The 13582-nt window shown below is 47.7% G+C and overlaps 1 protein-coding gene across 1 annotated transcript; it reads right to left on the bottom strand.

The window, feature by feature from the left end:
- Positions 1 to 163: 163 nt before the first annotated feature.
- Positions 164 to 13557, bottom strand: uprt (uracil phosphoribosyltransferase (FUR1) homolog (S. cerevisiae)). Its single transcript, XM_056284838.1, has 7 exons — positions 12788 to 13557; positions 12532 to 12574; positions 12385 to 12454; positions 12080 to 12142; positions 3034 to 3195; positions 2294 to 2392; positions 164 to 1737 (listed from the first exon to the last, which is right to left on the bottom strand). The coding sequence occupies exons 1-7, from the start codon at positions 13018 to 13020 to the stop codon at positions 1631 to 1633; spliced, it is 777 nt and encodes a 258-aa protein (XP_056140813.1). The 5' UTR covers positions 13021 to 13557; the 3' UTR covers positions 164 to 1630.
- Between the last annotated feature and the right edge of the window lie 25 nt (positions 13558 to 13582).

Genomic DNA, 13582 nt, shown 5'->3' with positions numbered 1-13582 from the left:
ATATTACAATACCCGACTAAACCTGCGCCTTACTTGTGCCTGTGTTTTGGAAGTTTATTTTCAAAGAACATATCCAGTGCCCTGCTTGTGTGCCTGTCTGATCCTTTATTTTGGGGACCCATATTGAGAGGTAGGGGATCACATGCATTGGTGAGAGTGATGGTCTCTAGTGATTTTAATTAAGTTTTAATGCTACTTCCAATGTGTGATCAAACTAGAAGCAGAAAAGAAAAGTTCAAACAAAAACACTGGCATTAATTTGCAGCCTACAGTCTAAATCCACAGCTTAAAATTTTTGAACATTGCGTGGAACACTATTGCACTGAAGCATGTTTGGTAAATATGGTACAGGGCATGGTGTGCAATGCCAAGTAAAGAACACATTTGTAATATGCACTAAATCAATTTACCTGAAACTTGAAATCGTGCTAGTAACGGTCTGTCACTGTACATGTGAGTTATCAAAAGAATTTTAATCATTCCTTTTCCCTCCCCACAAATTGAGATTAAGTAGCTCAAAGAACTTAGAAGGTACTGGTGATGGATCCATATCCACCGTTTGGTAGGGATTGTCAATGTTCAACTGCAATATTTTTTTCTATGTTTATGTAAATATTTTCAAACCAATGAAACTATTTCTCCGAAATGAGATTGAATTTTGTAACAGCACTTGGGCGGGGTCCTCAGTTAATACTTTGTTGATGACCAGTTGGCTGCTATTTAAGTCACTAATTCTCATATTCAGTGCAAGGAGAAAGTTCATCTCAAAACTGACAGGAATTTATTTTACAGGAATTTGTTTTACTAACAAACACTTTAACTTACTTAATTGGGGTTTTTGACCCATTATGCTTGACAAGCCAAATCAAGAGATCATTTGTATTATCATATAAGCATATTAAGTCCATATCCTTAAAATCTTGATTTTTTTTTTCTGTAGTGTTGTATGACTGTTTGAAAGCATGTGTAGAGAAATGAAGAAAGACTGATTTTTTGAGTGTATTGTCTATTTATTGTTATAGAGTACTTTGGAGATTATTTTTTTTGTGTGTATTGTGTTTACTGCCTTGTATCTGCCCCAAGCAATGTCTGTATATTGTGTTCCATTGATAAAGTGACTTAAAAAAACTATTAAAAAGGCAATGGGATTCCTCAAATATTTGGACATTTATTTAACACAGGAAGAGAACTCACAGCCATTATGTGTACTGCAAATGAAAAGCTGGCAGACAGTAGCATAATACCGTACATATGATCCCTCTGAAATGGTCGTATAAGTATATGGAGACTAATTTTGCAACACCTCTGGACCATCAAAATACTGATACTGCTTCACTTGCTGTTCCGTTTCAAACAAAATATACAAATTCTTGATCCATCAGTGGATGTTACATGCAAAATAAAATTAGCCAGTTTGAAGTCTTTGTGTGGTTCAGTATTTTGCTTCTACAGCCAAGTTTGTAAACACAGCAAAATATAAATATTGATGTAATAAATCAGTTCAGGAACCTTTGGAGGAGGGCCGCAGGATTTGGCACAACAAGGAGAACAACAGGAGATAAAGGTGACAGAACACCAATAGATAGACCGAGCGGCTATCAATCAAAATGTTTTTTAGGTTGTCCCCAAGTTAGTCTGTGCCAAAGTACCTCTGTCCAAAATGTGTCGGGGCCACTGGATGCACCTCTGTGGTTAGGATGGTGATATCTGGGAACTCCTGGATGATAGATTTAGCTCCTAGAGGAAAAAAAAGGAAAGAAAAATCAATGGTGTGATCACAGGCTGGTGAACTTCTCATGGTATTCTAAAAGCTGGAACATTTACTGCTGTTGCTGAGTAGAGCAAGGACTCATTGTTTGTGGGGTTGGTTAGTGAGTAAATTACATTCACGAGCGACATGACATGAATGGCTGAGAGTCCATTTTGTGTGGCAAGAGACAGACACTGGCTGATTTTAACCACAAGTTGGCTTTTTAAATCATTTGATGACATAGAAAAGTTGAACTTTGAGCAAATTTACCCATTTTGCAGCTGACCATGGACTTAGGAACACAAAACATACTGCCTATCACTAAATGACAAGTGAAGCTATGGCCACCAAGTCAGCCTTTGTATGGCGGTACGACAATGTGGTCGCCATCTGTCAGAACACAATGACATTCCTCATATAAAAGTAGGGAGGAGATTAGGGATAATAGGGTGATAAAGTGGGAAACGCATTCAATTTGTGTTATGTCATGGATACAGTAAGTTGTGGTTGTAGAGAGCTGTAAATTGTGGTTGTATAACATACCATGAGGGGTGGAGAAGAGGCTGAGGAGGATAATGTGCCTGGGTTGGACACCATGCTCTATCAGCACCCTCACTGCCTCAATCACAGTGTTGCCTGTACCTATAGACAAACGGATACTTAGAAGGCACATAATCCCAAATTTCATCCGACATTTCACTAGTCAGATTTTGCTTTAACCATCTTGTCTTTTCTGCACCTAAGAAGCATCTATTAGTAATCTCGGATTTCATAAAAGGAAAAAAAAAGTCAATTACATCTCTTTGAAAGGCTCCAGAATTGAGCACCCATCAAAGTCAAAAGGTGCCATGTTAGCCGTTCATTACAATCATCATACCTCTTGTAAATTTGACAAGATAAATACAATGGTTCGTCCAAGTTTCATTACCATCTTGTTATTTTCAATAGGGAACAGGAAAAACTGTTGCTTTGTGATATAGGAATTCCAAGACCCCATCAGGAAACTATTTCTGGAGGCCGTCATTACATAATTCAGCCGCTTAGGAGACTATCTTACTGACCGTGTATAATTTCCTCACGACAGCTATAATTATCAGCAGAGAGTGAATGGTGTATATGTGGAAATGTCGAGTTGGCATAGAAGGTCAGCTCAAAGAGAATGACTAAAAAAAGTTCCTGCATTTGTGAAAGAAAAAACCATGGTAACCCATTTGTTACTGAAGGCGGTAAACCATTTTGAATAGTACAAGGCTGTGTGCACAGTATGGGCCAGTGTCACTTACTAAGGATGGGGTACATGAGCAGCACTTTTCTCCTGTACACGTCTGGGGGGAACTTGGCATAGTAGACCTTAGCTTTCTGGGTTTCCTCATCACTCTGGATGAGGATCTTGCCAATGCGGATGGATCGGCAGCAGTCTCTGAGCCCCTGCTCCATAGCCTCACCTGTGGGATGACACACAGGGACTGTGTCTGACCACAAATCCTTAAGAACATGCTTCCCTCATATCCTTATTAAAATAACTAATGCCTGTCCCCTCAGTTTTAGTACTCAAGGTGTAAGCAGTAGGAACGGGTACCGAAATCGAGTATTAAACGGGCACCGGTGCTAAATTATTAAAGACCGTAATATTGAAAAGCTCCGACGTTAACGGTTCTGCTATCATTATTGGAGAAATTAAGAAAACAAAGTTCTTATTTAATTCAGGCTACAGAAAAGTTATCTTGCGCCTTCTATCTCACCAACTCTGTTTCTAATTTGCATTAAGATTACGACATCTGTGGCGTCCGGGTGGCGTGGCAGTCTATTCCATTGCCTACCAACACAGCGGTTTGAATCCCCGTGTTGCCTATGGCTTGGTCGCGCCTCCTCTGGTCGGTCAGGGCACCTGTTTGGGGGGGGGGGACTGGGGGGGGAATAGCGTGATCCTCTCACGCGCTACATCCCCCAGGCAAAACTTCCTCACTATCAGATGAAAAGAAGCAGCTGGTATCAGAGGAGCCATGTGGTAGTCTGCAGCCCTCCCCGGATCGGCAGAGGGGGTGGAGCACCAACCGGGACGGCTCGGAAGAGTGGGGTAATTGGCTAAGTACAATTGGGGAGAGAAAGAGGGAATTAAAAAAAAGAAAAGATTAAAACGTGTATATTGTGGTGACCCACATCTATATATCGAGAGACATTCACCTAAGAGGACGGTGTACCTTTAAGGGAAGAGGCGAGGGGTCAGATAATGCACTTCCGCTTCCGCTTCACAGTCAGTTCAGTGTCGTCAGATGTATGACATGCAAAGTTGGAGCTAGTAAACTACCTCGACTATGTCTACTCTCATGTCTCCTGTCTCGTTGTTTTCTAACTCCACATTGGTGACCCCGACGTGATCGAACTACTAATACAAGTATGTCTGACAACGAAGACGCCGGGAATAATGCTGCCGCGGTACCCGCTCCCGACGCCTGTGCTAACAACATGGCTATTGCTAACGCTAGCATTTATGCCGCTACTGTGAAGCTACCCGACTTTTGGCAGTATAATCCACGGCCGTGGTTTCAACATGTGGAAGCCCAGTTCCAGCTGAGAGGGATAACGCAGGATGCAACGCAGTACTTCCACGTAGTGGCGGCGTTAGACGCATCGACAACGGCGCGAGCAATGACACTGTTGGAAGCTCCGCCAGCTGCTGGCAAGTACGATGCTATAAAGACATTCCTCCTGAAACTATTTGAACTGTCGGAGCTGGAGAAGGCAGACCGTTTACTGTCCCTGAATGGCCTCGGCGACGGCAAACCGTCTGAGTTAATGGAAAAAATGCTGTCTGTGCTGGGATCGGCTGATCCGGCCTTTCTTTTCACACACGTTTTTCTGAGGCAGCTCCCCGCACCTGTACGCACAGCACTGGCCAGTTCTACTCTCGCCGCCTCCAAGGACTACCGTTCTGTGGCTGCTGAAGCAGACAGGGTTTTCCTGGCCAACCGGCAACAGTTTGTGCATGCCCTGCTACCCCACCAGACCGCCCCACCACCACCTGTGTACGACTATATGGACACCGCGGCTGCGGTGCCAGCCCACCGCCAACCTGACGACGGGCTCTGTTATTACCATGCCAGGTTTGGGGCAAAAGCAAAACGGTGTCGCAAACCCTGCAGTTACAGGATTCAGGGAAACGCCAAGGCCGGCGCTCGTTAACGGCTATGGGCGCCGGCCGTGACTGCAAGCTGTTGTTCATCAGAGACTCCTTGTCGGGCCGGCGGCTGCTGGTTGACTCTGGCGCTCAACGCAGCATACTACCAGCACAAGCTGTGGACACGATGACCGACAGTCACGGCCCCCAGATGGACGCCGCCAACGGCACGTCCATTCGGACGTACGGTATCAGACATGTGGACGTGTGTTTTGGCGGCCGACGTTTCGGCTGGGACTTTGTGATGGCTGCTGTATCCACCCCGCTCCTAGGTGCAGATTTCCTCTGTGCTTTCAACCTGCTGGTGGATGTTAAAAACTGTCGCGTGATTGATGCCGTCTCTTTTGCGTCATACCCCTGCACGCTTGGGGGGGCTGGAGCGCTGTGCCTCGCTAACACACTCTCCACCGGGGATCCATACCAACGCCTGCTCGCAAATTTCCCCGAGCTCACCACACCCACCTTCTCCTCGGCGGTGGCCAAGCACGGCGTGGAACATCATATCACCACAGTGGGCCCCCCAGTTTACGCCCGGGCCCGACGCCTCGACTCGGCCAAGCTCGCAATAGCCAGGGAGGAATTTTCGACTATGGAGCGCCTCGGCATTGTCCGCCGTTCTGACAGCCCGTGGGCTTCCCCTCTTCACATGGTTACTAAGGCCGACGGGGGTTGGCGCCCGTGCGGGGACTACCGTCGCCTAAACAATGCCACGACCCCCGACCGGTACCCCATACCGCACATACAAGATTTCTCTACCCACCTGGCGGGCGCTGCCATCTATTCCAAAATCGACTTAGTGCGGGGATATCACCAAGTGCCGGTCCACCCACTGGATGTCCCAAAAACGGCTGTCATCACACCCTTTGGGCTCTTTGACTTCTTACGTATGCCTTTCGGCCTTAAAGGGGCGGCGCAGACGTTTCAGCGCCTTATGGATTCTGTGCTCCGCGACATGCCATTTTTGTTTGTGTACTTAGACGACATCCTCGTGGCCAGCGCGTCGGCGGAGGAACACATGACGCACCTCAGACAGCTGTTCGACAGGCTCAGCGAACACGGCCTCATCATCAACCCAGCTAAGTGTCAGTTCGGGGAGTCGTCCATCACCTTCCTCGGGCACCACATCACTCCACAGGGGGCCGTTCCCCTCCCTGCCAGGGTTGAGGCTGTCACCATGTTCCCCCGCCCCCGCACTGTACAGTCGCTGCAGGAATTCCTGGGCATGGTGAACTTTTATAACCGTTTCCTGCCCCGTGCCGCCCACATCATGCGTCCCCTGTATGACGCCCTGCGGGGTAAGAAGTCTAAGGACGAGCTGGACTGGTCTTCGGGGATGGACGAGGCTTTTGTGGCCGCCAAGACCGCGCTGGCCAACGCTGCGCTGCTAGCTCACCCGTCGCCTGCCGCCCCCATAGCCCTTACAACGGATGCCTCCGACTACGCCGTGGGGGCCGTGTGTGAGCAGTGGGTGGGGGGGGGGGGCTGGCAGCCGTTAGCGTTCTTCAGTAAACAACTCCGTGAGAGCGAGCGCAAATACAGCACCTTTGATAGGGAACTACTGGGTCTCTTCCTCGCAACCAGACACTTTAGGTTCCTATTGGAGGGCCGACAGTTCACCGCTTTCGTGGACCACAAACCGCTGACGTTCTGTATGGCCAAAACCTCAGAACCGTGGTCTGGGCATCAGCAGCGCCATCTCGCGGCGGTTTCCGAGTTTACCACGGACATACAACACGTGTCGGGCAAAGATAACTTCGTCGCCGACTGCCTTTCACGGGCGGTTGTTAACGCCGTTCACTTGGGACTCGACTACGCCGCTATGGCAGCGGACCAAGCCAAGGACGCGACCGTTCAAGGCTACCGGTCGACCCCTACGGCGCTACGGCTGGAGGACGTGACGTTCGACGCAGCCAACACCACCCTCCTCTGTGACATCTCCACCGGTCAACCGCGCCCCCTGGTGCCTACTTCCTGGCGGCGCCGAGTTTTCGACACCGTCCACTGCCTTTCCCACCCGGGAGTGAAGGCCTCGATCAAGCTGGTGAGCGTCAAGTTCGTTTGGCCTGGGCTCCGTAAGGATGTTAGAGCCTGGGCCGGCTCGTGTGTAGCGTGCCAACGCGCCAAGGTGCACCGCCATACCAAGGCCCCTTTGGCGCCGTTTGTGGTTCCAGAGAGGCGGTTTGACCACATCAATGTTGACCTGGTGGGTCCCCTGCCCCCCTCCCGTGGTTATACGTTCCTCCTCACTATTGTGGACAGGGCCACCAGGTGGCCAGAGGCTATTCCCTTGTCCTCCACGACGGCAGCAGAGGTAGCACGGGCGTTCATCGGCTGCTGGGTGGCCCGTTTCGGCACGCCTGGTGACATCACGAGCGACCGGGGCTCCCAGTTTACCTCGGAGCTCTGGACTGCGGTCGCTGAGCACCTGGGGGTGAAGATCCACCGCACTACGGCGTACAACCCGCAGAGCAACGGACTTTGTGAGCGGTTCCATCGGGACATGAAAGCCGCTCTGCGGGCAAGCCTCACTGGCTGCGACCGGATGGACCGGCTCCCGTGGGTCATGCTCGGCCTGCGTTCGGCCCCGAAGGAAGACCTCCAGACCTCCTCCGCTGAGCTGGTGTATGGCCAGCCCCTGCGGGTTCCGGGGGAGTTTTTTCCGAATGCTACGGCTCCCTGACCGGCCGCCTCTCACCTCAGTGCGTCCCGGAGCGCTGCCGGTGCCTTCACTCCCGTTCCGATGTCTCAACACTGCCTCCCCCGGTCCTACGTCCCCAAGGAACCACCATCGGCGAGGTACGTCTTCATTAGGCACGACAGCCATCGGTCCCCGCTGCAGCCCCCATACGACGGGCCCTTCCGCGTCCTGGAGGCGGGGGATAAGAACTTTGTGGTGGACATGGGGGGCAGGCCGGAGCGGGTCGCTATAGACCGTCTCAAGCCCGCTCACTTGGACATTGGGGAGCCAATGCAATTGGCCCTACCCCTGCGGCAGGGGCGCCCTCCTAGGTCGGCCCCGGCACCTGCCTCTGTTCCTGCTTCGGCCCCATCTGCTTCCCCTCCTGTGAAGCGCGGCCGAGGGTCCGCCCCCCGACTCGTCACCTGTTTTCCCCGTGACTTTGCACTATGTCATTGACTGTTCTGTTGTAGAGTCTATTTTTATGTTCATAACTTGCACTTTTGCTGTTTTGCATTGTTTTGTGTAGGTGAATTCTGGGGGGGCCTGTGTGGTGACCCACATCTATATATCGAGAGACATTCACCTAAGAGGACGGTGTACCTTTAAGGGAAGAGGCGAGGGGTCAGATAATGCACTTCCGCTTCCGCTTCACAGTCAGTTCAGTGTCGTTGTCAGATGTATGACATGCAAAGTTGGAGCTAGTAAACTACCTCGACTACGTCTACTCTCATGTCTCCTGTCTCGTTGTTTTCTAACTCCACAATATGATGTATTTTCACTATTCCGAACGCAGAAGAGAGATCCCTCTCTCGGAGCCTGTTGTATGTGTGAGCCGAGAAAGAGGGCCAGCTTTCTGCCTCTCTCAGACGCACGCACGCACGGCCCCCCCCCCCACACACACACGGCCTGCTCTTAGCGACAATGGCGGTGAGAACTAAATGGTCAAAAATGTGGCGATACTTCACTAGAGTTGATGCTGACAATGTTTGTTGCCACAAGGGCAACAAGTCTTTTGCATGCAAGGGCAGAAATACAAGCAAGCTATAGTAACATCTAGCGAAAGTGCATGAAATACAGGCAGAGAAATGCACTTTGACAGCCTAGCTCGTAGTTCATCTCTGGTTGCCCCATCCACCTCAGGTATGTTATGTATGCTAGCAGCCTAGAGCCCACACAGAGTTAATTAAATTATACAAACATGGGGTTAGCGATTAAAAGTGACGCTCTGTCCAGACATGAGAAAATAAAGCAATAGTAATTCTGTTCTTAATTCGTTTTGTTTTTTTCCTCCGAAAATAAATAATAAAAACAAACGAGAAGAGTACCGTTAAAGTACCGGAACAATAAGTAGTATTGGTAATAGTAGTATCGTTAAAATCTTAACAATACCCATCCCTTGTAGGCTGTGTCCCTCTTCAGTTTTCTAATCTAATCTACTTCTTATCCATCTACTTTCACAAGAGGTACTACTGGTTTAGCAATACCCACATTACTATAGTAACAATATGTAATTTCTCATGAAATTAATCTTAGAATTTCTCTGATAAAGAGAGAACAAGATGGTGAAACCATAATTTCAACCTCTTGGAAAGCTTTTAGAGATCAGTATAGAGTGTGTCCGTCTCAATTATCCCATTTGATATGTTCTTGCCATCTATTGTTGAAATGACTGATCAATGTCAGGGAGTTGAGGGTCTGATTGCTTGACAAACGGTAAAAGAGTTGTGTTTGGCGAATGAACTGAGAACTCTGGGTGTGCTCAGTCTGCAAAGAAGCTATACAGCGCCTTGCAAAAGTATTCAACCCCTTGACAGTCGTCACTCATTTCTGTTTTATAAAAAGATCACATCTGTTCCTGAACAATATTATTTTTGTGAACCCATGAGTTCTAACAGCATGTTCCCAAAGCCAAAAGAAGTTGTGCCCCCCCCCCCCCCATTTTCTCCCTAGTTGTATGCAGCCAATTACCCCACTCTTCTGAGCATTTCCTGGTTGCTGCTCTACCCCCTCTGCCGATGGTTGATGCTAGATCCAACGGGGTGTAGGCACGGAAGTAGACGTGATTGGTTGTTGCGTCGGCCAATAGACAGCACGGAACCTCGAAGCGCACTGATTGCCAGACCGACAGACAGTTGGGGCGAATTAAGTTAACTTTAGTTAGCTATTTTAGTTTAGGAACAGTGGGAAACAGTAGATTGACGTTAGATGCAGCTCGGGCCTTTGGCCCTCATGCGCATTCGCTTGTCCAGGACACCCCCCCCCCTCCCCACAGGGGGGTCCTGAGCCTGCGGTTTCGCTCCTTAGACGCAGCTCGGGCCTTCGGCCCTTGCACCTTTACTAAGCAACTCTATGTCAAAGTGGATTGTAAAAAACACACAGCTAAATAACTATAAAGCTAGCGTTAAACAACGCTAGCTAGCAACATAATCCGTGACTTCATATGTTAGTTGAAGGACCCCGAGTCGATGTTTCAGTGCGCATCGTTTGTTTCAAGTCTGTGCGCTTCAAGGTTCCGCGCTGTCTATTGGCCGACACAACAGCCAATCACGGCTTCTTCGTGCCTACACCCCGTCGGATGTAGCATCAACCTCTGCCGATCCGGGGATGGCTGTAGACTACCACATGCCTCTTCTGATACATGTGGAGTCGCCAGCCGCTTCTTTTCACCCGACAGTGAGGAATTTCGCCAGGGGGACATAGTGCGTGGGAGGATCACGCTATTCCCCCCAGCCCCCCCCCCCCAACAGGTACCCCCTACCGACCAGAGAACGCGCTAGTGACACAGCCAGACACGGCCAAATGTGTCTGTAGGTACACCCGACCAAGCCGGAGGCAACACAGGGATTTGAACTGGGATCCCCGTGTTGGTGGGCAATGGAAGAGACTGCTACGCTACCCAGACGCCCCTCGCTGACTTTTTTAAAAATAAATTAAAAACTAAAATATAGTAATCAACCCCCATATAAATACTTTGTAGAGTACCCTTTTGCTACAATAACAGCCATGATTCTCTTGGGGCAAGTATGTACAAGCTTTGTACATTCTTCTGGAGTAATTTTTGCCCATTCTTCTTGGCAGAATTTGCACAGGTCTTGCAGGTTAGTGGGATGGTGCCTCTGGACTGCAATTTTCAGTCTGTGCCACAGATTTTCAGATTCAGACAACTTTATTTATCCCATAAGGGCAATTCAGTGGGATTAAGGTCCAGACTTCGACTCGGCCACTCCAAAACGTTCACGTTTTTGTTGCTGTGCCATGCCATTGTTGATTTAGCCTTGTGCTTAGGATTATTGTCCTGCTGGAAGGTGAACCTTCTCCCAAGCTTCAGTTTTATGGCAGACTGCAACAGGTTTTCTTCCTATATTTCCATGTATTTAGCTCCATCCAGTCTTCCCTCAAGTTGAACAAGGTTCCCAGTGCCTGCAGATGAAAAGCAATCCCATAGCATTATGCTGCTGATGCCATGCTTCACTGTAGGGAGGGTGTTTTTTAGGGCATGAGCAGTGTCAGGTTTGCGCCACACATATTGTTTGAGTTTTGGCCATAAAGCTCAACTTTCGTCTCATCTGACCACAAAACCTTTACCCACATCCTAACTGGGTCTTGTCTCATGCTTGGTAGCAAACTCAAAATGTGCTTTTAATATGCATAGTTTCAACCAACGGCTTCTTTCTTGCAACCCCCGATACAGGCCAGATTTATGAAGAGCCCGTGATATGGTTGACTCATGCACATTTACTCCAGTTTCAGCTACTGACCTCTGGAACTCCTTCCAAGTGATTGCAGGATCATCTGTGGCATTCCGCACCAGCCCGCCTCTTGCTCGGACATTTAGCTTTGAGGGACGGCCTATCCTACAAAGCGTCTGGGTGGTGTGACAATGGATCCAACAGTGGGACATCCAAACACTTGGTATTGTTTTGTATCCCTTTCCCACCTTCAGCATTTTAATCACTTTGTCTCTTACTTCAGCATTATGCTCCTTTGTCCTCGTTTTCTGATGGAGTTCATGCCCAGCTAATGAACTCTACACAGAGTGATTTTTATACTGATAAACAAGACATTTACTTTAATATCTTACAGGTGTACACTAATTATGTCCAATTGTGTTAACCTGAGTTTGTTTTAGGAATAATTGGTCATTTGTGTAAACTTGGAGCTTTCAGAGAACAAAGGGTTCTCTGGAAGTACTTATGCAAAGCACGATATTTTAGTTTATAATATATTAATAAAAAGTCAGTGAAACATAACTTATTTTGGCTTTGGGAACATACGGTTAGAGCTTATGGGTTCACTAAAATTATATTGTTCAGGAACAGATGTGTGAGTATCTTTTATAATCCAGAAATTAGTGATGACTGTCAAGGGGGTTGAATACTTTTGCAATGCACTGTATGCCTGGAAGACAATCTACTGCAGAGGACAGCGTAATTTGGTAGGTGTGATGTTAACAGGCCTGTCTTTGACCTACCACTTCGCATTATGCTGACTCCACAATTGCCTCTCTCAAACTTGACACCCTCATATTTGTACCCTGGGAAGAAAATGAAGCAGAGGCAGTAAAGATGCAGGTGATCTGAGACACCTCAGTCTGAAAAATCAATGTTCAGGGCATTATGTTGGAGACAGGGATTCCTGCTCTTAATTTTGCATGGGTTTCATTGTGATTAATCACCTTTATCTTGGTGAATGAGTCCACATATCAAGTACAAACATCTAGGTACCGTGACTATCCTTTGAGCCTTCAGTACCGAGTTAATTGGAAGAGTCACTCACCAGTTGGAGTAGTTACAGTGCACTCTGAGTAGGGAAGTTGATTTAATCCCTCCTCAACCACTAGCCTGATCTGTTCATAGACAAAATAAGCTTGAGATGGCTCAAAACAAATACACAAAGTATGTAGTGTTGAAGTGATGTTCTTACCAATCGGTCAGCACAAAACACAAAATCTCCTCTGCTAGTTGTCCTGAAAAGTGAGGAAACACATCTGTCAAGATTAGAATTTACAGTTTACGATGTAATTTATTTTGCTCTAGGAAGGGACAAAATAAGAATGCCATGGAAGACAAAACAAGGAAGAGGCAAAATAAAGCACATTTCAGGACACAGGCCATTCAACCTAGAATCATAACTTGAAGTTTGTCATTAAAATCCGTTCACGTGGCAAGGGGGGACTCACCGGTCTCTGATAATAGTCTGTAATTCACGAATCTGGTCATTTAAGGGAAGCAGTTTAAGCTGAGGTCCCAAAGCATCTTGGCTCATAGGCTGTATGCTGACATCACCTGCGTCAGAGTCCGACGCCGAGGCAGGGACACCACTATCGGTGGTGCTGTTTGCGAACCGAACTTGCTTCATCGGGTGTTCTTGCCCACTGTTGACATTGTTCAGCTGTTGGTTGTGGCAAGGCATCCTATGTTTTTTAAGAAAACCCTCTTCTCCGAGAGGCGTAAAAACGCGAAAAAGCTAACGCTACTTTTCTGCCTTGTGACCCTGATAAATAAGAGCTGCTACACAACGTGCTCTTCCTTTAGCTTGAGCTCTGCGCGACTGTTTTGCAGCAAAGTTCAGTTTCACGATCGCACTGCTGACACAGACGAGTAGTAAATCCGTCCCGCCCTTGCAAATAAAAAAACATTAAATAATCAGGTCAGCCAAATATTAAAACTACGGCGACGTAATCCCCCAAATATATGTCGGAAATCAGAGCGAGTACGGAGCGGCAGCAGCGGTTTCTGCTTCGTCTTCTTCTGTTTCTTCTTCTGCTTGTTCGTCTTCTTCTTGTTCTTCGTGTTTTATTGGCAGATTTAGGTGCATACCGCTATCTACCGTTCCGGAATATGTAGAACGGGATCTAGTTTGCATTAGTCTATAATGATAAAATACAAAACAACTATAATCGATTAAACAATCCGGTTTTCAGTAAGAAATATATTACCCCTGTCTGTGTTTCCCATACCATATTTCCATTGAC

The sequence above is a fragment of the Lampris incognitus genome, chromosome 1, assembly GCF_029633865.1.
Source record: "Lampris incognitus isolate fLamInc1 chromosome 1, fLamInc1.hap2, whole genome shotgun sequence".
NCBI lineage: Eukaryota > Metazoa > Chordata > Actinopteri > Lampriformes > Lampridae > Lampris > Lampris incognitus.
This window is presented reverse-complemented; position numbering and strand designations above follow the sequence as displayed.